Source organism: Ammospiza nelsoni, chromosome 32 (genome assembly GCF_027579445.1).
Source record: "Ammospiza nelsoni isolate bAmmNel1 chromosome 32, bAmmNel1.pri, whole genome shotgun sequence".
In the NCBI taxonomy this organism is placed as follows: domain Eukaryota; kingdom Metazoa; phylum Chordata; class Aves; order Passeriformes; family Passerellidae; genus Ammospiza; species Ammospiza nelsoni.
In genome coordinates this window covers 1,394,317-1,417,042 of record NC_080664.1, presented here as the reverse complement: position 1 = coordinate 1,417,042, position 22,726 = coordinate 1,394,317, and the positions used below count along the sequence as shown (strand labels likewise).

Below are 22,726 nucleotides of genomic sequence, written 5' to 3'. Positions count from 1 at the left end.
TCTCTTGTCCCCATTCCTGTGTCCCCAAATCCCTGTGTCCCCATTCCTGTGTCCCCAATCCCTGTCCCCAAATCCCTGTGTCCCCATTCCTGTGTCCCCAATCCCCGTCCCCAAATCCCTGTGTCCCCATCCCTGTCCCCAAATCCCTGTATCCCCATTCCTGTGTCCCCATCCCTGTCCCCAAATCCCTGTGTCCCCATTCCTGTGTCCCCAATCCCTGTCCCCAAATCCCTGTCCCTTCAGTTCTCTTGTCCCCAGATCCCTGTCCCTAAATCCCCGTGTCCCCAGTCCCTGTCCCCCCATACCTGTCCTTGTCCCCATACCTGTCCCTGTCCCTGTCCCCTCGCTGTGCCAGGGCTGTGCTGGGGGCACTGCCAGGCTTGGGGGGCTCACAGAGCTTTGGGGGGGGGGGTCACAGAGCCTGGCATGTCCCTCCCTGTCCCCGCCTGTCCCCCCCTGTCCCCGGTGATGTTTTTGCATGGGGGGGTGGGGGGGTGATTGGAGCCTGGCAGGGGGGCTTTGAGGGGGCTTTGAGGGGGCTTTGGGGGGGCTTTGGGGGGCTCAGGGGCTGCTCACGGCAACCCCTGCATGTGGGCAGGGGGCTCTGCTCGGCATTTGGCTGCTCTGGCACCCAAAATGTGCCATTTTCACCCCAAACTGTGCCCTTTAGCCCCAAAATCCACAGCCGGTGGTGTCCCTGTGTCCTCTGGCTGGTGCCGGGGGACCCCGCGATGTCCCCGTGTCCCCCGCAGGGTTCTCGGTGGTCCCGGGGCCGGGGTCATCGGGCTGTCCCCGTGTCCCCTGGGTGTCCCCTGGGTGTCCCCTGGGCGTCCCCTGACTGTCCCCGTGTCCCGCAGGTTTCTCGGTGGCCGCGGGCCCGGCGTTGTCCCGGTGTCCCCTGGCTGTCCCGGCGGTGGCAGAGCTGTCCCCGTGTCCCTGCGCTGTCCCCTGACTGTCCCCGTGTCCCCTGGCTGTCCCGGCGGTGACAGGGCTGTCCCCGGGGCTGTCCCCTGTGTGACCACGGTGTCCCATGTCCCCGCAGGTTTCTCGGTGGCCGCAGGGCCGGGGTGGCAGAGCTGTCCCCGTGTCCCTGCGCTGTCCCCTGACTGTCCCCATGTCCCCGCAGGTTTCTCGGTGGTGACAGGGCTGTCCCCTGACTGTCCCCGTGTCCCCGCAGGTTTCTCGGTGGCCGCGGGGCCGGGGTGGCAGAGCTGTCCCCGTGTCCCTGCGCTGTCCCCTGACTGTCCCCGTGTCCCGCAGGTTTCTCGGTGTGACAGGGCTGTCCCCGGGGCCGTCCCCTGTGTCCCCTGACTGTCCCCATGTCCCCGCAGGTTTCTCGGTGGTGACAGGGCCGTCCCCTGTGTGACCACGGTGTCCCATGTCCCGCAGGTTTCTCGGTGTGACAGGGCTGTCCCCTGACTGTCCCCGTGTCCCCGCAGGTTTCTCGGTGTGACAGGGCTGTCCCCGGGGCCGTCCCCTGTGTGACCGCGGTGTCCCATGTCCCGCAGGTTTCTCGGTGTCCCCTGGCTGTCCCCTGACTGTCCCCGTGTCCCGCAGGTTTCTCGGTGGCCGCGGGGCCGGGGTGGCAGAGCTGTCCCCGTGTCCCTGCGCTGTCCCCTGACTGTCCCATGTCCCGCAGGTTTCTCGGTGTCCCCTGGCTGTCCCCTGACTGTCCCATGTCCCCGCAGGTTTCTCGGTGGCCGCGGCCCCGGCCCTGACCCGGCCGCACGCTCTGAGCTTCGTGTCGGGCGCGCCGCGGGCCAACCACAGCGGGGCGGTGCTGCTGCTGCGGGCGGACAGCGCGAACCGCCTGGTGCCCGAGGCCGCGCTGCGCGGGGAGCAGCTGAGCTCCGCCTTCGGCCACGCGCTGGCCCTGCTCGACCTCAACAGCGACGGGTGCGGCACCTGTGGCACCTGGGTGGCACCTGTGTCACCTATGTTACCCCTGTGTGTCACCTGTGTGTCACCCGTGTCACCTCTGTTACCCGTGTGTGTCACCTGTGTGTCACCCGTGTCACCTATGTTACCCCTGTGTGTCACCTGTGTGTCACCCGTGTCACCTCTGTTACCCGTGTGTGTCACCTGTGTCACCTGTGTCACCTCTGTTACCCCTGTGTGTCACCCGTGTCACCTCTGTTACCCGTGTGTGTCACCTGTGTGTCACCCGTGTGTCACCTGTGTGTCACCCGTGTCACCTCTGTTACCCGTGTGTGTCACCTGTGTGTCACCTGTGTGTCACCTGTGTGTCACCCGTGTCACCTCTGTTACCCGTGTGTGTCACCTGTGTCACCTGTGTCACCTCTGTTACCCCTGTGTGTCACCCGTGTCACCTCTGTTACCCGTGTGTGTCACCTGTGTGTCACCTGTGTCACCTCTGTTACCCCTGTGTGTCACCCGTGTCACCTCTGTTACCCGTGTGTGTCACCTGTGTCACCTGTGTGTCACCTGTGTGTCACCCGTGTGTCACCTGTGTGTCACCCGTGTCACCTCTGTTACCCGTGTGTGTCACCTGTGTGTCACCTGTGTCACCTCTGTTACCCGTGTGTGTCACCCGTGTCACCTCTGTTACCCGTGTGCGTCACCTGTGTCACCTGTGTGTCACCCGTGTGTCACCCGTGTGTCACCTGTGTGTCACCCGTGTCACCTCTGTTACCCGTGTGTGTCACCTGTGTGTCACCTGTGTGTCGCCCGTGTGTCACCCGTGTCACCTCTGTTACCCCTGTGCGTCACCTGTGTCACCTGTGTGTCACCCGTGTCACCTCTGTTACCCGTGTGCGTCACCTGTGTCACCTGTGTGTCACCTGTGTCACCTCTGTTACCCCTGTGCGTCACCTGTGTCACCTGTGTGTCTCCTCTGTTACCCGTGTGTGTCACCTGTGTCACCTCTGTTACCCGTGTGTGTCACCTGTGTCACCTGTGTGTCACCTGTGTGTCACCTCTGTTACCCATGTGTGTCACCCGTGTGTCACCTGTGTCACCTGTGTGTCACCCGTGTCACCTATGTTACCCCTGTGTGTCACCTGTGTGTCACCCGTGTCACCTCTGTTACCCGTGTGTGTCACCTGTGTGTCACCTGTGTGTCGCCCGTGTGTCACCCGTGTCACCTCTGTTACCCCTGTGTGTCACCTGTGTCACCTGTGTGTCACCTGTGTGTCACCTCTGTTACCCATGTGTGTCACCCGTGTGTCACCTGTGTCACCTGTGTGTCACCCGTGTCACCTCTGTTACCCGTGTGCGTCACCTGTGTCACCTGTGTGTCACCCGTGTGTCAGCCGTGTCACCTCTGTTACCCGTGTGTGTCACCTGTGTCACCTGTGTGTCACCTGTGTCACCTCTGTTACCCGTGTGCGTCACCTGTGTCACCTGTGTGTCACCCGTGTGTCAGCCGTGTCACCTCTGTTACCCGTGTGTGTCACCTGTGTGTCACCCGTGTGTCGCCCGTGTCACCTCTGTTACCCGTGTGTGTCACCTGTGTCACCTGTGTGTCACCTGTGTCACCTCTGTTACCCCTGTGCGTCACCTGTGTCACCTCTGTTACCCGTGTGTGTCACCTGTGTGTCACCCGTGTGTCACCTGTGTCACCTGTGTGTCACCCGTGTCACCTATGTTACCCCTGTGTGTCACCTGTGTCACCTGTGTGTCACCCGTGTGTCACCCGTGTCACCTATGTTACCCCTGTGTGTCACCTGTGTCACCTGTGTGTCACCCGTGTGTCACCCGTGTCACCTCTGTTACCCGTGTGTGTCACCTGTGTGTCACCTGTGTGTCGCCCGTGTCACCTCTGTTACCCGTGTGTGTCACCTGTGTCACCTGTGTGTCACCCGTGTCACCTCTGTTACCCATGTGTCACCATGTGTCACCTGTGTGTCACTCATGTCATCTGTGTGTCACCTGTGTCACCTGTGTGTCACCTGGGTGGCACCTGTGTGTCACCTGTGTGTCACCTCTGTTACCCCTGTGTGTCACCTGTGTCACCTGTGTGTCACCTGTGTCACTTGTGTTACCTCTGTCACCTGGGGCACCCATCACCTGTGGCACCTGTGTGGCACCTGTGTCACCTCTGTTACCCATGTGTGTCACCTGTGTGTCACTCATGTCATCTGTGTGTCACCCCTGTGTGACCCGTGTCAGCTGTGTGTGTCAGCCCTGTCACCTGTGGCACCTGTGTCACCTGTGCCACCTGTGCCACCTGTGTGTGTCAGCCCTGTCAGCCGTGCCAGTTCTGTCACCTGGGTGCCACCTGTGTCACCCGTGGGCACGTGTGCCAGCCCTGGCACCCAGACATGGCAGTGACACCCGTGGCACCCGTGGCACCGTGGGTGTGACCCCAAAAATCCCCATCCCACCCCCTGAACCCCCCAAAGCCCCTTCCCCGCCCCCTGAACCCCCCAAAAATCCCCTTCCCCACCTCCTGAACCCCCCAAAGCCCCTTCCCCACCCCCTGAACCCCCCAAAAATCCCCTTCCCCACCCCCTGAGACCCCCAAAATCCCAGCAGACCCCCCCGCAGGGCGCTCCAAACCCCCTCCCCAATCCCTGAGGCCCCCAGACCCCTTCCCCACCCCCCGAATGCCCCCAGATCCCCCTCCCCACCCCCAGGACCCCCCAAACCCCCCCTGAATCTCCCCAAAACCCACTCCCCACCCCTCGAACTCCCCTCAAACCCCTTCCCCACCCCCTGAATCCCCCCCCCCCAAAAACCCCTTGCCCACCCCCTAAACTCCCCCCGCACCCCCTGAGTTCCCCCCAAAACCCCTTCCCCACCCCCAGGACCCCCCCAAGCCCCTTCCTCACCCCCCAAACGCCCTCCCACCCCTTCAATGCCCCCAAATCCCCCTCCCCACCCCCAGGACCCCCCAAAACCCCCCTGAATCTCCTCAAAACCCACTCCCCACCCCTCGAACTCCCCCCAAACCCCTTCCCCACCCCCTGAATCCCCCCCAAATCCCCCTCCCCACCCCCAGGACCCCCCAAAATCCCCCTGAATCTCCCCAAAGCCCACTCCCCACCCCTCGAACTCCCCTCAAAACCCCTTCCTCACCCCCTGAATCCCCCCCCCCCAAAAACCCCTTGCCCACCCCCAGGACCCCCCCAAGCCCCTTCCTCACCCCCCAAAACCCCTTGCCCACCCCCTGAACCCCCTCCCCACCCCCAGGACCCCCCCAAGCCCCTTCCTCACCCCCCAAACCCCCTCCCCACCCCTTCAATGCCCCCCAAGCCCCCTCGGGGTGGCTCTGGGGGTGTCACAGCTCCGTGTCCCCGCCGTCCCCCCCAGCTGGACGGACCTGGCCGTGGGCGCCCCCCACTTTTTCGAGCGGCACGAGGAGCTGGGGGGGGGCCGTGTACGTTTACATCAACCCGGGGGGGCTCTGGGGCAGCGCGACCCCCGAGCGCCTGAGCGGCCCCCGCGGCTCCGCCTTCGGCAGCGCGCTCTGCTCGGCCGGGGACCTGGACCGGGATGGATTCGAGGGTGAGGGGATCGGGGAGGGGGATTTGGGGGGGTTTCGGGGGGTTTTGGGGCCGTTTGGGGGGCTTAGAGGGGGTTTCGGGGGGTTTTGGGGGCGTTTGGGGAGGTTAGAGGGGGTATTGGGGGGTTTTGGGGGGGTTTGGGGAGGTTAAAGGGGGTTTTGGGGGGGTTTCGGGGAGGTTTGAGGGGATTTGGGGGGGTTTGGGGGGACTTCGGGGGATTTGGGGGGCGTTTTGGGGGTCTGGGGATGGACCTGGACCAGGACGGCTTCGAGGGTGAGGGGAGCGGGGAGGGGGATCCGGGGGGATTTGGGGGGATTTGGGGGCGTTTGGGGAGGTTAGAGAGGGTTTTTGGGGGGGTTTTCGGGGAGTTTGGGGGGGTTTGGGGAGGTTAGAGGGGGTTTTGGGGGGGTTTGGGGGTCCGGGATGGACCTGGACCGGATGAGTTTGAGGGTGAGGGGATCGGGGAGGGGGATTCGGGGTGGGGGGTTTGGGGAGGTTTGAGGGGATTTTGGGGGCGTTCTGGGGGTTTGGGGGTCTGGGGATGGACCTGGACCGGCGTGGGTTTTGAGGGTGAGGGGATTGGAGAGGGGGATTCGGGGGGAATTTGAGGGGATTTTGGGGCTTTTCGGGAGGTTTTGGAGGGATTTAGGGATCTGGGGAGGGGTCTGACCCCCCAAAAATCCCCAAATTTCCCCGAATTCCCCCCAGACCTGGCCGTGGGTGCCCCTTTCGACGGCGCGGGCAAGGTGTTCATTTACCACGGCAGCGCCCTGGGCATCGTCACCCGCCCGGCGCAGGTGAGGGGGGTCCCAGGGGGTCCCGGGTGGGTCTGGGGGCGTCCCGGCTCATCCAGCGCCCCCTGCCCAGGTGCTGGACGGGGAGGCCGTGGGGGTCTCGGCCTTTGGCTACTCGCTCTCGGGGGGGCTGGACGTGGATGGGAACCTGTACCCCGACCTGCTGGTGGGGGTCCCTGTCGGACACCGTGGTGCTCTACAGGTACAGAGACCCCCCCCCAAAAAAAAAACCTGGGACCCCCAAAATCCCCCAATTCCTGAGGATCCCAAACCCCTGGAGCAGACCCTGAGCCCTGGGAGCCCCCAGACCCCCCAAATCCCCCAATTCCTGAGGATTCCAAACCCCCTGAGTGGCCCCCCCAAACCTGAGACCACCCCAAAATCCCCCAATTCCTGAGGATTCCAAACTCCCTGAGTGGCCCCCCAAACCTGAGACCCCCCAGAATCCCCCAATTCCTGAGGACCCCCCCATCCCCCGAGCATTCCCCCCATTCCTGGGACCCCCAGAATCCCCCAATTCCTGAGGATTCCAAACCCCTGGAGCAGACCCTGAGCCCTGGGAGCCCCCAGACCCCCCCAAATCCCCAATTCCTGAGGATCCCAAACCCCCTGAGTGGCCCCCCAAACCTGGGACCCCCAAAATCCCCCAATTCCTGAGGTTCCCCATCCCCGAGCGTTCCCCCCCATTCCTGGGACCCCCCAGAATCCCCCAATTCCTGAGGATTCCAAACCCCCTGAGTGGCCCCCCAAACCTGGGACCCCCAAAATCCTCCAATTCCTGAGGGATCCCAAACCCCTGGAGCAGACCCTGAGCCCTGGGAGCCCCCCAGACCCCCAGAATCCCCCAATTCCTGAGGATTCCAAACCCCCTGAGTGGCCCTCCCAGAATCCCCCAATTCCTGAGGACCCCCCATCCCAAGCATTCCCCCCATTCCTGGGACCCCCCAGAATCCCCCAATTCCTGAGGATTCCAAACGCCCTGAGTGGCCCCCAATTCCTGAGACCCCTCCAGAGTCCCCCAATTCCTGGAGTGGACCCCCAGCCCTGGACCCCCCCCCGAAAATCCCCCGGTTCCTGACAATCCCAAATCCCTGTAGTGTCCCCCCTCCAATTCCTGGACATCCCCCAAATCCCTGAGCACCCCCAAATCCCTTGAAATCCTCAAACCCCTGAGGCTCCCCCTGCCCCAGCAACTCCCCAAATCCCCAGCACCCCCAAATCCCCCAGCACCCCCAAATCCTGAGCCCACCCCGACAATCCCCCCGTCTCGTGGACCCCCAAACCCCTCAGACCTCCCCATTCCCGAGTCTCCCCAAATCCCTGAGCACCCCCAAATCCTTGGAAATCCCTCAAACCCCTGAGGCTCCCCCTGCCCCAGCAACTCCCAAGTCCCCCCAGCACCCCCAAATCCCTGAGCAATCCCCCCTTCTCACAGACCCCCAAACCCCTCAGACCTCCCCATTCCCGAGTCTCCCCAAATCCCTGAGCCCCCCCCCCCCGGCAATTCCCCCTTCCCAGGGACCCCCAAATGCCCCAGATCCCCAAACCCCCGATGCCCCCGCCCCTGGGGTGTCCCGGGGGCGCTCTCAGGGTCGGGGGGCTCCCCCGGGACCCCCATTTCCCCATTCCCATTTCCCCCGTTTCCCCCGTTTTTTTCCCGGTTAGGGCGCGGCCGGTGGTTCACGTGTCCCGGGACGTGTCGGTGCTGCCGCCGCTCATCGACCTGGAGCAGAGCAACTGCCGCGACGGGCCCGGCGTGTGGTGCGTGACACCGGGACACCCCCGGTGTCCCCTCCGTGTCCCCAGTGTCCCCCCGTGTCCCCTGTTTCCCCCCCATAATCCCCCCATGTCCCCCTTTTCCCCCCTGTGTGTTCCCCTCGTGTCCCCTCCGTGTCCTCTCCCACGTGTCCCCCCCCCCTTATCGTCCCATGTCCCTGTGTCCCCATTTGTCCCCCCGTGTCCGTCCTTGTCCTCCCCGTGTCCCCTCCGTGTCCCCCCCTCCTCTCCCCGTGTCCCCCCATGATCCCCCAAGTGTCCCCATCATGTCCCCGCTGTGTCCCCCCACACATCCCCCCCGTGTCCCCATCATGTCCCACCGTGTCCCTCCCCATTGTCCCCCCCCGTGTCCCCTCGGTGTCCCCCCCTCCTCTCCCCGTGTCCCCCCATGATCCCCCTCGTGTCCCCCTGTGTCCCCCCACACATCCCCCCCGTGTCCCCATCATGTCCCCCCGTGTCCCATCATGTCCCCCCCGTGTCCCATCATGTCCCCCTGTGTCCCCATCATGTACCCCCGTGTCCCCATCATGTCCCCCCGTGTCCCCATCATGTCCCCCTGTGTCCACATCATGTCCCCCACCGTGTCCCTCCCCATTGTCCCCCCCGTGTCCCCTCCCGGTCCCGCTTTGGGGGTGTCGGGACCCCCCCCCCCGACCCCCGTGTCCCCCCCCAGCCTGGAGCTCCGGGCGTGTTTCAGCTTCAGCGAGAGCCCGGGCAGGGACAGCGCCCCCGCCCCGCTGGGTGAGTGACCCCCGGGACCCCCAAACCGGGGGGGACCCCCAGTTCCAGGGACACCCCGAGCCCTGGGGATCCCCTGGTCCTTGGAGCGCCCCGTTCTTGGGGATCCCCCCGTTCCTGAGGACCCCATTTCCTGAGGGTCCCCCCCCACCCATCCCCGAGGGTCCCCCTGTCCCTGGGACACCCCCCCATTCTTTGGGGTTCCCCATCCCCGAGGACCCCCCAAACCCTGAGGATCCCCCAGGACCCCGATCCCTGCGCACCTCCATCCTTTGGGACCCCACCCATATTTTGTGCCCGCCATCCTTGGGACCCTCCTCATCCTTCAGACTGCCCCCCATCCTTTGGGACCCCCCCCCCCCCCCCCAAATCTTTGAACCCCCCCCCCATCTCTGGCCCCTTCCCCATCCCTTGGATCCCCTCCCCATTCTTTGGGCCCCCCCCCATCCTTTGTCCCCCAAATCCTTTGGGCCCCTCCCCATCTTTTGAGACTCCCCCAAATCTCTGAGGCCTCCATCCTCGGGGACCCTCCCCATCCTTTGGGACCCCCAAATCCTTGAGACCCCTCCCATCCTTGGGACCCTCCCCATCCTCGGGACCCTCCCCATCCTTTGGGACCCCAAATCCTTGAGACCCCTCCCCATCCTTGGGACCCTCCCCATCCTTTGGGACCCCCAAATCCTTGCGACCCTCCTCCCCATCCTTTCACCCCCTCATCCTTTGGGGACTCCCCCAAATCTTTGAGGCCTCCATCTCTTGGGACCCTCCCCATGCTTTGGGACCCCTCCCCTTCCTTTGGGACCCCTCCCCTCATCCTTTGGGACTCCCCCAAATCTTTGAGGCCCCCATCTCTTGGGACCCTCCCCATCTCTTGGGACCCTCCTCATGCTTTGGGACCCTCCCCATCCTTTGGGACCCCTCCCCTTCCTTTGGGACCCCTCCCCTCATCCTTTGGGACTCCCCCAAATCTTTGAGGCCCCCATCTCTTGGGACCCTCTCCATGCTTTCGGACCCCTCCCCTTCCTTTGGACCTTCCCCAAATCTTTGAGCCCCCCCCCCCCCCCCATCCTTGGGGCTCTCCCCATCCCTTGGGCCCCCTCCCCATCCTTTGGGACCCTCATCCTTTTGACCCTCCCCATCCTTTGGGACCCTCCCCATCCTTTGGGACCCTCCCCATCCTTTGGGACCTCCCCAAATCTTTGAGCCCCCCCCCCCCATCCTTGGGCCTCTCCCCATCCCTTGGGCCCCCTCCCCATCCTTTGGGACCCCCATCCTTGGGGCTCTCCCCATCCTTTGGGCCCCCTCCCCTTCCTCTGGGACCCTCATCCTTTTGACCCTCCCCATCCTTTGGGCCCCCTCCCCATCCTTTGGGACCCTCCCCATCCTTTGGGACCCTCATCCTTTTGACCCTCCCCATCCTTTGAGCCCCCTCCCCATCCTTTGGGACCCTCATCCTTTTGTCCCCCAAATCCTTTATGGCCCCTCCCCATCTTCTGGGAGCCCCCCAGATCTCTGAGCCCCCCCCATCCTTGGGACCCCTCCCCGTCCTTGGGACACCCCCAAATCTCTGCCCCCCCGATGTGCCCCCCCAGAGCTGGCGCTGGCGCTGGAGGCGGACTCGGAGCGGCGCCGGCGGGGGCAGCAGCCCCGGGGCTCCTTCCTGGAGCGGGGCCCGGCCGAGCCCGAGCACCGGATCCGGGCACGGCTCCAACTGCCCCGGCCGCGGGAGCGGCGCTGCGTGCCCGCCACCTTCCGCCTGCACGTGCGTCACCCTCGTCCTCATCCTCATCCCCTTCCTCATCCTCATCCTCCTCTTCCGCCACCTTCCGCCTGCACGTGCGTCACCCTCGTCCTCATCCTCATCCCCTTCCTCATCCTCATCCTCATCCTCATCCTCATCCCCTTCCTCATCCTCATCCTTCTCTCCCGCCACCTTCCGCCTGCACGTGCGTCACCCTCGTCCTCATCCTCATCACCTTCCTCATCCCCTTCCTCATCCTCATCCTCATCACCTTCCTCATCCCCTTCCTCATCCTCATCCTCATCACCTTCCTCATCCTCCTCTTCCGCCACCTTCCGCCTGCACGTGCGTCACCCTCGTCCTCATCCTCATCCCCTTCCTCATCCTCATCACCTTCCTCATCGTCATCCCCTTCCTCATCCTCATCCTCCTCTTCCGCCACCTTCCGCCTGCACGTGCATCACCCTCGTCCTCATCACCTTCCTCATCCTCATCCTCCTCTTCCGCCACCTTCCGCCTGCACGTGCATCACCCTCGTCCTCATCACCTTCCTCATCCTCATCCTCATCACCTTCCTCATCCTCATCCTCCTCTTCCGCCACCTTCCGCCTGCACGTGCGTCACCTTCACCCTCATCACCTTCCTCATCCTCCTCATCCTCATCCCCTTCCTCATCCCCTTCCTCATCCTCATCCTCATCCTCATCCTCATCCTCATCCTCATCCTCATCCTCATCCTCAATCTCCTCTTCCTCTGCCTCACCTTCCTCACTGTCTGCCCTGTCCTCACCTTCCTTAGCCTCGCCCTCCTCATCCTTATCTTCCTCATCCTTATCTTCCTCATCCTCAGCCTTCTCATCCTCACCTTCCTCACCTTCCTCTTCCTCATCCTCACCTTCCTCAGCCTCGCCCTCCTGAGCCTCCCCTTCCTCACCATCAGCCCTGTCCCCCATCCCTGTCCCCATCTCCTCCTCCCCGTCCCCATTGTCCCCTCATCGTCCCCCCCAGGTGTCCCCAGTGCCCTCCCTGACCTTCCTCCCCTCCTCCTCCTCCTCAGGACGACATCCGGGACAAGCTCCGCCCCATCGCTGTCACTCTGTCCTTCTCCATCGCGGGGACATCGCGGGGGCGCCGGGGGACACGGGGGACACGGGGGACACGGGGGACACGGGGGACGGCGCTGCCCCCGCTGGAGCCGGCGCTGAGCCCGCGGCAGCCCAGCACGCTGCGCACCGAGGTGACACTGCCACCCACCGCGTGTCACCTGTGCCACCTCCCGTGTCACCTGCCTCTGTCACCCACTGTGTCCCTCCGTGTCCCCCGGTCCCAGTCTGGGACACTCGGAGCGTCCCCCATGTCCCCCCAGCGGGATTTGGGACAGCAGGAGTGTCACCTATGTCCCCCCACCAGAATTTGGGACAGCAGGAGTGTCACCTATGTCCCCCACCATGTCCCCCTATCCCAGTTTGGGACAATGGGAGTGTCACCTGTGTCCCTCCTGTGTCCTCCTGTCTGTCCTTGTGTCCCCTCCCGTGTCCCCAGTGTCCCCATGTCCTCCCATGTCCCCGCAGTGTCACCGTGTCCCCCTGTGTCCCCATCCCGCAGTGTCCCCATGTCCCTGCTGTCCCTCTTATTGCTGGGTGTGTCCCCCTCCCTCAGTGTCCCAATGTCCCCGCACGTCCCCATCCCTCCACGTCCCCGCAGTGTCCCCGCAGTGTCCCCACGTCCCCTGATGTCCCCGTGTCCCCCAGGTGCATTTCCTGCGCCAGGGCTGCGGCGATGACCGGATCTGCCAGAGCCACCTGGAGCTGCGGCCGCGCTTCTGTGCCCGCCTTGGGGACAGCGACTTCCTGGCCCTGCCCCGGTGAGGGGACAGCAGGGGACAGCGCCACCGGGGGGGGGGTGGCACTGCCAGCCTGGGGGAACTGCCCCTGACGGCCCTGGGGTGTCACCAAGGGAGGGACAGGGATGAGGATGGCACTGCCACCCTGGGGTGGCTGCCTTGGAGAGCCCCGAGTGCCCTGGGGTGTGACCAAGGGAGGGACAGGGATGAGGGTGGCACTGCCACCTTCACCCTGAGTGCCCTGGGGTGTGACCAAGGGAGGGACAGGGATGAGGGTGGCACTGCCACCTTCACCCTGAGTGCCCTGGGGTGTGACCAAGGGAGGGACAGGGATGAGGGTGGCACTGCCACCTTCACCCTGAGTGCCCTGGGGTGTGACCAAGGGAGGGACAGGGATGAGGGTGGCACTGCCACCTTCACCCTGAGTGCTCTGGGGTGTCGCCAAGGCAGTCACAGGAGCGAGGATGGCAGTGCCACCTTCACCCTGAGTGCTCTGGGGCGCCGCCAAGGGAATGACAGGAGCGAGGATGGCACTGCCACCCTGGGGTCATCGCCCTGGGGAGCCCTGACTGCCCTGGGGTGTCACCAAGAAAGTGACAGGGGCAAGGATGGCACTGCCACCTTCACCCTGAGTGCCCAGGGGTGTCCCCAAGGCGGTCACACGTACAAGGACGGCACCGCCGTTCTCCCAGGGACGTCCCCACGGTGTCACCCGTGTCACTGCCCGCAGGGACGAGGACGGCGCTGCCATCCTGGCCATCGGTGACCAGAAGGACGTGGCCCTGGAGCTGCAGGTGACCAACGAGCCCTCGGACCCCGCGCAGCCGGACAGGGACGGGGACGACGCCCACCAGGCCCTGCTGGTGGCATCGCTGCCCCCCGAGCTGCCCTACGCTGCCATCCGGGCCGAGGAGAGCGCGGTGAGATGGGGACACGGGGGACAGGGATGGGGACACAGGGACAGGGACACAGGGACAGGGACACAGGGACGGGGACAGGGACACAGGGACAGGGACACAGGGACAGGGACAGGGACACAGGGACGGGGACAGGGACACAGGGACAGGGACAGGGGCAGGGGCAGGGACACAGGGACAGGGACACAGGGACAGGGATGGGGACACAGGGACAGGGACACAGGGACAGGGACAGGGACACAGGGACGGGGACAGGGACACAGGGGCAGGGGCAGGGACACAGGGACAGGGACACAGGGACAGGGACACAGGGATGGGGACGGGGACAGGGACAGGGACACAGGGACAGGGATGGGGACAGGGACACAGGGACAGGGATAGGGACACAGGGACACAGGGATGGGGACAGGGACACAGGGACAGGGACACAGGGACGGGGATGGGGACACAGGGACAGGGACACAGGGACAGGGACAGGGACACAGGGACGGGGACAGGGACACAGGGGCAGGGGCAGGGACACAGGGACAGGGACACAGGGACAGGGACACAGGGATGGGGACGGGGACAGGGACAGGGACACAGGGACAGGGATGGGGACAGGGACACAGGGACAGGGATAGGGACACAGGGACACAGGGATGGGGACAGGGACACAGGGACAGGGACACAGGGACGGGGATAGGGGCAGGGATGGGGACAGGGATGGTGACACGGGAACAGGGATGGGGACAGGAACACAGGGGACAGGGACAGGGGATGGGGACAGCGACAGCAGACAGAGACACGGGGACAGGGGACAGAGGGACAGATGGGGACAAGGGACAGGAGGGGCAGGGGGACGGTCCTGGGGGTCACTCTGGGGTCACTCTGGGGTCACTCTGGGGATGCTCTCAGGGTTGGGGTCACTCCTGAGGGTCACTCCGGGGTCACTCCAGAGTCACTCCTGGGGTCACTCCGGGGTCACTCCTGGGGTCACTCCTGGGGTCACTCTGGGTCACTCTGGGGGTGACCCCGGGTGCCACAGGGGGACTCAGGGTTGGGGTCACTCCTGGGGTCACTCCAGGGTCACTCTGTGGTCACTCCAGGGTCACTCCTGGGGTCACTCCGGGGTCACTCCAGGGTCACTCTGTGGTCACTCCGGGGTCACTCCTGGGGTCACTCCTGGGGTCACTCTGGGGTCACTCTGGGGTCACTCTGGGGGTGACCCCGGGCTCACCCCTGTCCCCCCCATTCCGTTCCCAGGTTCTGTGCTTGGCCAACCCCAACGGCTCCAGGGTGGAGTGCGAGCTGGGGAACCCCCTCAAACGGGGGGCTCAGGTGGGCGCAGCCCCCTGCCCAACCCCCCCAGGACCCCCCCCCCGACCCCCCTGAACCCCCCCAGCGCTCACCTGCCCCTCCCCAGGTGCGCTTCTTCCTCATCCTCAGCACCTCGGGCATCTCCATCCACACCACGGAGCTGGAGGTGCTGCTGGAGCTCAACACGTGAGCTGGGCAGGGGCATGGAGACCCCCGGGGGGGCTGGGGACCCCCAAAGTGGGGATGGAGACCCCCAAAGTGGGGATGGAGCCCCCGGGATTGGGGGATGGAGACCCCCAGGGTTTGGGGTGGGACCCCCAGGGTGGGGATGAAGACCCCTGGGATTGGGGATGGGACCCCCGGGTTTGGGGATCCCGGGATTGGGGATGGAGACCCCCGGGTTTGGGGTGGGACCCCAAGGGTGGGGATGGAGACCCCCGGCTTTGGGGAATGGGACCCCTAGGATTGGGGGATGGAGACCCCCAGAGTGGGGACGGAGACCCCTGGAGACCCCCTGGAGTGGGGATGGGACCCGTAGGGTTTGGGGGCCAGAACCCGGGGATGTTGAGGGTGAGAGCTCTGGGGAATTTGGGGTTTGGAGCCCCCAGGGTTTGGGGTCAGAGTCCTGGGGGCTTTGGGGATGGAGACCCCCAGGATCTGGGGGCTGGGATCCCAAAGGATTTGGGGTCAGAGACCGAGGACTTAGGGGCTGGGATCCCAAGGGATTTGGGGTCAGACCCCCAGGATTTGGGGTCAAAGCCCCAGGATTTGAGGTCTGGGATCCCAGGAGTTTTGGGGGCTGGAATCCCAGTGGATTTGGGATCACACCCCCAGGCTTTGGGTCCCAGACCCCCACTGGATTTGGGGTCACAGCCCCCAGACTTTGGGTACCAGAGCCCCACTGGATTTGGGGTCACAGCCCCCAGACTTTGGGTCCAGAGCCCCACAGAATTCAGGAACAAAACCCCGGCAGTTTCAGACTCCGACCCCCAACATTTAGGGTCGGGGGGCTGCAATTTGGGGTTCACACCCCCCCCCCCCACACACACACACACGCCCTTTGGGGTTTTTCCTTTTGGGGTTTCACCCCCCAACCCCAAATCCCCCCCAGGACCAGCGAGCAGCCGGGGCTGGAGCCGGTGGTCGCCCGCGCCCGCGTGGTCATCGAGCTGCCGCTGGCCGTGACCGGGTGAGCGGGGGTCGGCTTTTGGGGTTTTGGGGTGCTCGGGGGGGCGGGTTTGGGGTCGGGACCACCCCCCCCCTCACAGCAGGGATGTCCCCACAGCGTGGCCGTGCCCCCCCGGCTGTTCTTTGGGGGGCAGGTGCTGGGGGAGAGCGCGGTGAAGAGGGAGAGCCAGGTGGGCAGCGCCGTCCGCTTCGAGGTCACGGTGAGAGACGCCCCGAAATGGAGACACCAAAACGGGGACCCCAAAATGGAGACTCCAAAATGGAGACCCCAAAATTACAGACACCAAAATGGACCCTAGAAACAGAGACCCCAAAATGGAGACCCCAGAATTACAGACCCCAAAATGGACCCTAAAAACAGAGACCCCAAAATGGAGACCCCAAAATTACAGACACCAAAATGGACCCCAAAATGGAGACCCCAAAATTACAGACCCCAAAATGGACCCTAAAAACAGAGACCCCAAAATGGAGACCCCAAAATTACAGACCCCAAAATGGACCCTAAAAATAGAGACCCCAAAATGGAGACCCCAAAACAGAGACCCCAAAATGGAGACCCCAAAATTACAGACACCAAAATGGACCCTAAAAACAGAGACCTCAAAATGGAGACCCCAAAACAGAGACCCCAAAATGGAGACCCCAAAATTACAGGCCCCAAAATGGACCCTAAAAACAGAGACCCCAAAATGGAGACCCCAAAATTACAGACCCCAAAATGGACCCTAAAAATAGAGACCCCAAAATGGAGACCCCAAAACAGAGACCCCAAAATGGAGACCCCAAAATTACAGACACCAAAATGGACCCCAAAATGGAGACCCCAAAACGGGCCCCAAAACAGAGACCCCAAAATTGCAGACACCAAAATGGACCCCAAAATTACAGACCCCAAAATGGACCCTAAAAACAGAGACCCCAAAATTACAGACACCAAAACAGGGACCCCAACATGGAGACCCCAAAACGGACCTTAAAAACGGAGACCCCAAAATTACAGACCCCAAAATGGAGACCCCAGATTGGACCCTAAAATCAGAGACCCCAAAACGGAGATACCAAACTGGACCCACAAACAGAGACACCAAAATGGACCCCAAAACAGAGACCCCCTAACCAAAGACCCCAAAACCAAGATCCCAAAACCAGAGACCCCCCCCCCCAAAATGGACCCCAGAACAAGGACCCCAAAGCAGAGACCCCAAAACAGAGACCCTCCCCCAAAACGGACCCTAAAACAGAGACCCCCAAACTAGACCCAAAAACAGAGACACCAAAACGGACCCCAAAACAGAGACCCCAAAATAGAGACACCCCAAAACCAGAAACCCACAAATGGACCCCAAAACAGAGACCCCAAAATAGAGATCTCCAAACAGACCCTAAAAACAGAGACCCCAAAACAGAGACCCTCCCCGCCCTGCACCAGGACCCCAAAACCAAAATGGGGTCAGGATTCCATACAGGGGCTGTTTTTGGGGTTCAGGGCTGTTTTTGGGGTTCAGGGCCATTTCCGTCCATGCCCCCCAGGTGCGGCAGCGGGTTGTTTTTGGGTTCACGGTTGGTTTTGGGGTCGGGGTTGTTTTTGGGTTCAGGGTTGGTTTTGGGTTCAGGGTTGTTTTTGGGGTCGGGGTTGTTTTTGGGGTTCAGGGTTGGTTTTGGGGTCGGGGTTGTTTTTGGGGTTCAGGGTTGGTTTTGGGGTTCAGTGCTGTTTTTGGGGTCGGGGCTGTTTTTGGGGCTGGGGCTGTTTTTGGGGCTGGGGGCTGTTCTTGGGGTTCAGGGCTGTTTATGGGGTTCAGGGCTGTTTATGGGGTTCAGGGCTATTTTTGGGGGTTCAGGGCTGTTTTTGGGGGTTCAGGGCTATTTTTGGGGGTTCAGGGCTGTTTTTGGGGTTCAGGCCCATTCCCATCCCTTTCCCCCCAGGTGTCGCAGCGGGGGCCAGTGCTCCGGACCCCTGGCTCGGGTGCTGTTTTTGGGGGTTCATGGCTATTTTTGGGGGTTCAGGGCTGTTTTTGGGGGTTCAGGGCTATTTTTGGGGGTTCAGGGCTGTTTTTGGGGTTCAGGCCCATTCCCATCCCTTTCCCCCCAGGTGTCGCAGCGGGGGCCGGTGCTCCGGACCCCTGGCTCGGGTGCTGTTTTTGGGGTTCAGTGCTGTTTTTGGGGGTTGATGGCTGTTTTCGGGGTTCAGGGCTGTTTTTGGGGCTGGGGGCTGTTTTTGAGGTTCAGGGCTGTTTTTGGGGGTTCAGTGCTGTTTTTGGGGTTCAGGGCTGTTTTTGGGGGTTCAGTGCTGTTTTTGGGGTTCAGGCCCATTGTCCCCCGTGCCCCCCAGGTGTCGCAGCGGGGGCCGGTGCTCCGCACCCCCGGCGCTGCCGCCCTGACCATGCAGTGGCCGCTGGAGCTGCCCAACGGGAAGTGGCTCCTGTACCCGCTGAGCCTGGAGCTGGGCACCCCCCCCGTGCCCTGCAGCCCCCCGGGCAACCCCCTGCGCCTCGCCCTGGTGAGACTGGGGGGCCCCGGGGGGCGCAGGAGTGACCGGGGGGTGCCCAAAGGTGTCCTGGGTGTTTGGGGTGGTGTCCAGAGGTGTCCTGGGAGTGTCCAAGGATGGTCAGAGGTGGCCAGAGATGTCCTGGGGGTGCCCAGGGGTGGCCAAAAGGTGGCCAGAGGTGTCCAGAGGTGGTCAGAGATGTCCTGGGGGTGCCCAGGGGTGTCCAGGGGTGTCCAGAGATGTCCAGGGGTGTCCAAAGGGTGCCCAGGGGTGGTCAGAGGTGTCCTGGGTGTTTGGGGTGGTGTCCAGAGGTGTCCTGGGGTGTCCAGGGAGTGACCAGGGGTGGCCAAAGGCATCCAGAGGTGTCCAGAGTATTTGGGGTGGTGTCCAGAGGTGTCCTGGGAGTGTCCAAGGATGGTCAGAGGTGGCCAGAGACGTCCTGGGGGTGCCCAGGGGTGGCCAAAAGGTGACCAGGGGTGTCCAGAGGTGGTCAGAGATGTCCAGGGGTGTCCAGAGATGTCCAGGGGTGTCCAAAGGTTGCCCAGGGTTGGTCAGAGGTGTCCTGGGTGTTTGGGGTGGTGTCCAGAGGTGTCCTGGGAGTGTCCAAGGATGGTCAGAGGTGGCCAGAGACGTCCTGGGGGTGCCCAGGGGTGTCCAGGGGTGGCCAAAAGGTGACCAGGGGTGTCCAGAGGTGGCCAGAGATGTCCTGGGGGCATTCAGGGGTGTCCAGAGATGTCCAGGGGTGTCCAAAGGGTGCCCAGGGTTGGTCAGAGGTGTCCTGGGTGTTTGGGGTGGTGTCCAGAGGTGTCCTGGGGTGTCCAGAGATGTCCAAAGGATGTCCAAGTGTGGCCAAAGGTGTCCAGAGGTGGCCAAAGGATGCCCAGGGATGGCCACAGGTGGTCGGAGGTGTCCTGGGGGCATCCAGGGGTGTTCAGGGGGTGGCCAAAGGCACCCAAAGGTGTCCAGAGAAGTCCTGAGGGTGTCCTGGGGGTGGCCAGGGGGTACCCAGGAGCGGCCAAAGGGTGTCCAGAGGTGCCCAGGGATGTCCTGGCATGGTCAAAGGTGGCCAAAGTTGTCCTGGGGTGTCTGGGAAGGGGGCACAAGGGTGCCCAGGGGTGTCCAGGGAGTGCCCAGGAATGTCCAAAGTTGGCCAGAGTTGTCCTGGGGGTGTCCTGGGGCGCCCAGGGGTGCCCGGGGGTCTCTGCCCCCCTTTCCCATGCCCATCTTTGCCCCGCCAGGAGCCGCCAGGCCGGGGGGAGCCCCCTGAGGAGCCCCCGGCCCGCTCGTGGTGGGTGCCCGCGGGGAGGAAGAGGAGGAACGTGACCCTGGTGAGGGGGGGGTGGGTTTGGGGGGGCACCTCATGGGGTTTGGGGTCCTCCTCCTTTGGGGGGGCCTCTGTTCCCAGGATCCCCCTGGTCCCAGTGCCCCATTTTGGGGTGTCCCCATTTTGGGGTGTCCCCATTCCTGAGGTCACTCCATTCCTGATGTCCCCTGGCTCTGTCCTGCCCTGTTCTGGTGTCCCCATCCCCTGGGTGTCCCCATCCCCTGGGTGTCCCCATTGCTGGTGTCCTCATTTGTGGGCTGTCCCCACTTTGTCACTGCCCCATTTTGGGATTTCCCCATTCCCGAGGTGTCCCCACATTGTCCCCTGTTTCTGGGGTGTCCCCACACTGTCCACACACCCCTGGGGTGTCCCCTCACTGTCCCCACCCTGTCCCCTCTCTGTGCCAGGACTGTGCCCGGGGCACGGCTCGGTGCCGCCCGTTCCGGTGCCCGCTGCCGTCGCTGGAGCGCTCGGAGCTGCGGGCGCGGGGGCGCCTCTGGAACGGGACCTTCCTGGAGGTCAGGAGAGACCCCGGGGTGGGGAGGGGGCTCAGCCCGGCCGGGACCCCCCCCCCCCCCCCCACAAATCCCCAAATCCCCAATTTCCCATCCCAGGAGTTCCTGGACGTGGAGAACCTGGAGCTGATCGTGCGCGCCGAGGTCTCGGTGTCCTCCCCCCGCGGCAACGTCGTCATCAGGGACGCGGTGGCACAGGTGGGGACACGCCTGGGGACACCCGGGGACATCTGGGGACACCCCCAGGGACACCCCCAGGGACACCCCTGGGGACACCCGGGGACATCTGGGGACACCCCCAGGGACACCCCTGGGGACGCCACTGGGGACATCCCTGGGGACACCTCTGGGGACACCCCTGGGACCCTCAGGCACTCCTGGGGACACCTGGTGACACCTGGGGACATCCCTATGAACACTCCTGGGGACACCCATGGAGACACCCAAGACCCCCAGACCCCCCTGGGGACACCCCCAGAACCTCCCCATGATCCCCTCAGAGATCCTCCCCCGCCAATGTCCCCTGATGTCCCCGCTGACCCCCTGTGACCCCAGTGTGACCCCCGTGTGACCCCCGTGACCCCGCAGATGTCGGTGTCCCTGCACCTGGACCCGGGCGTGGCCGTCACCGCCGTGCCCTGGTGGGTGCTGCCGCTGGCGGTGCTGCTGGGGCTGCTGCTGCTGGCGCTGCTCGTGCTGGGGCTCTGGAAGGTGAGGGACCCCCCCTGCTATCGCGATATGGCACCTCAGAGCGCGGCATATCGCGATACAGCATGATGCAAGGTGGCATATTGCGATATACACCTTGCTGTCTTGTGCCATATCGCGATATCCCATTCTGTCCAGTGCCATATCCTGATATATCCTGTGCTGTCTGGTACCATATCACGATATCCCATGCTCTCTGGTGCCATGTCGCGATATACCCCACACTGCCTGGTGCCGTATCGCGATATCTCACTGTGTCCAGTGCCATATCATAATATATCACTCTGTCTGGTGCCATATCACGATATATCACTCAGTCTGATGCCATATCGCAAAATATCACTCTGTCCAGTGCCATATCACGATATATCACTCTGTCCAGTGCCATATCACAATATGTCACTGTGTCCTGTGCCATATCACGATATCTCACTCTGTACAGTGCCATATCGCGATATATCACTCTGTCTGGTGCCATATCATGATATGTCACTGTGTCTGGTGCCATACTGCGATATGTCGCTGTGTCCGGTGCCATATCACGATATCTCACTCAGTCTGATGCCATATCGTGATATCTCACTCTGTCCAGTGCCATATCACGATATCTCACTGTGTCCGGTGCCATATCATGATATGTCGCTGTGTCCGGTGCCATATCACGATATCTCACTCTATGCAGTGCCATATCGCGATATGTCTGGTGCCATATTGCGATATGTCGCTGTGTCCGGTGCCATATCACGATATCTCACTCTATCCAGTGCCATGTCGCGATATGTCACTGTGTCCTGTGCCATATCATGATATATCTCACTCTGCCCGGTGCCATGTCGCGATATATCCCACTGTCCGGTGCCATGTCGCGATACGTCACTGTGCCCCGTGCCATGTCGCGATATCCCCGTGCCCTGTCTCCCCAGCTGGGTTTTTTCCGGCGGGCGGCAGCAGCCCCGCCCCCGGCCGTGCCGCGGTTCCGGGCCGTGCGCATCCCGCGGGAGCAGCGGCCCCAGGCCCGCGAGGGCCACACCGGAACCATCCTGCGGCCACAGTGGGCGGCCGGACCCACGGACAGGGACGGCGACGGCGCCGCGCCCGGACCCGCCTGACGGACGTGGCGCGGACAGACGGACGCAGCGCGGATGGACAGACGGACACCCACGGACAGACGGACACGGCACGGATGGACAGATGGGCACGGCTGGAGAGACGGACACGGCTGGATAGACGGACACGGCTGGACAGACGGACACGGCACAGGTGGACAGATGGACGCATCACGGACAGACAGACATGGGACGGATGGACACAGCATGGATGGACAGATGGACACAGCTGGGCAGACGGACACGGCACAGGTGGACAGATGGACACAGCACAGACACGGGGATGGACATGGCATGGACAGATAGAGACAGCTGGACAGACAGACACGGCACGGATGGACAGATGGACACAGCACAGAAACGGGGATGGACACAGCTGGACAGACGGACATGGGAGGGACAGGGATGGGGACAGCACTGCGCCAGGACCCGCCCGACCAACACCGACAGACAGATGGACGTGGCACAGACACATGGACACAGCACAGATGGATATGGATAGACAGATGGACATGGGGATGGACATGGCATGAGCACAGCGTGGACAAATGGACACAGGGATGGACAGGGGACATGGACAGATGGACACAGGGACGGACACAGCTGGACAGATGGACATGGGGTGGACATAGGACAGGGATGGGCTGCAGACACCTGGACCCACATGAGGGACATCTGGGGTGGACACAGGGTGGACTCAGGACATGGGATAAGGGACACCGGACAGGGGACACGGACACAGGACAGGGACGGTCCCTGGCTGTGCCCTGGGAAGGCCCCAGGAGGCCCCACCATGTCCTGGAGCCCCCAGGACGGGCAGTG

General features: G+C 63.3%; 1 protein-coding gene across 1 annotated transcript in view; it reads left to right on the top strand.

The window, feature by feature from the left end:
• LOC132085814 (integrin alpha-7-like) overlaps nucleotides 1–22,132 on the top strand; it is a 30,626-nt gene extending 8,494 nt beyond the window's left edge. The window contains 22 exon segments of the mRNA XM_059491284.1: nucleotides 1,689–1,896; nucleotides 5,275–5,329; nucleotides 5,331–5,469; nucleotides 6,177–6,265; nucleotides 6,336–6,431; nucleotides 6,433–6,464; nucleotides 7,928–8,023; nucleotides 8,712–8,779; nucleotides 10,369–10,538; nucleotides 11,574–11,753; nucleotides 12,268–12,380; nucleotides 13,090–13,279; nucleotides 14,522–14,596; nucleotides 14,682–14,761; nucleotides 15,687–15,764; nucleotides 15,861–15,963; nucleotides 18,096–18,263; nucleotides 19,490–19,579; nucleotides 19,983–20,093; nucleotides 20,190–20,288; nucleotides 20,679–20,801; nucleotides 21,722–22,132. Of these exon segments, the coding sequence (XP_059347267.1) occupies nucleotides 1,689–1,896; nucleotides 5,275–5,329; nucleotides 5,331–5,469; nucleotides 6,177–6,265; nucleotides 6,336–6,431; nucleotides 6,433–6,464; nucleotides 7,928–8,023; nucleotides 8,712–8,779; nucleotides 10,369–10,538; nucleotides 11,574–11,753; nucleotides 12,268–12,380; nucleotides 13,090–13,279; nucleotides 14,522–14,596; nucleotides 14,682–14,761; nucleotides 15,687–15,764; nucleotides 15,861–15,963; nucleotides 18,096–18,263; nucleotides 19,490–19,579; nucleotides 19,983–20,093; nucleotides 20,190–20,288; nucleotides 20,679–20,801; nucleotides 21,722–21,907 (2,549 nt within the window). The 3' untranslated portion in view covers nucleotides 21,908–22,132.
• Nucleotides 22,133–22,726: the final 594 nt, after the last annotated feature.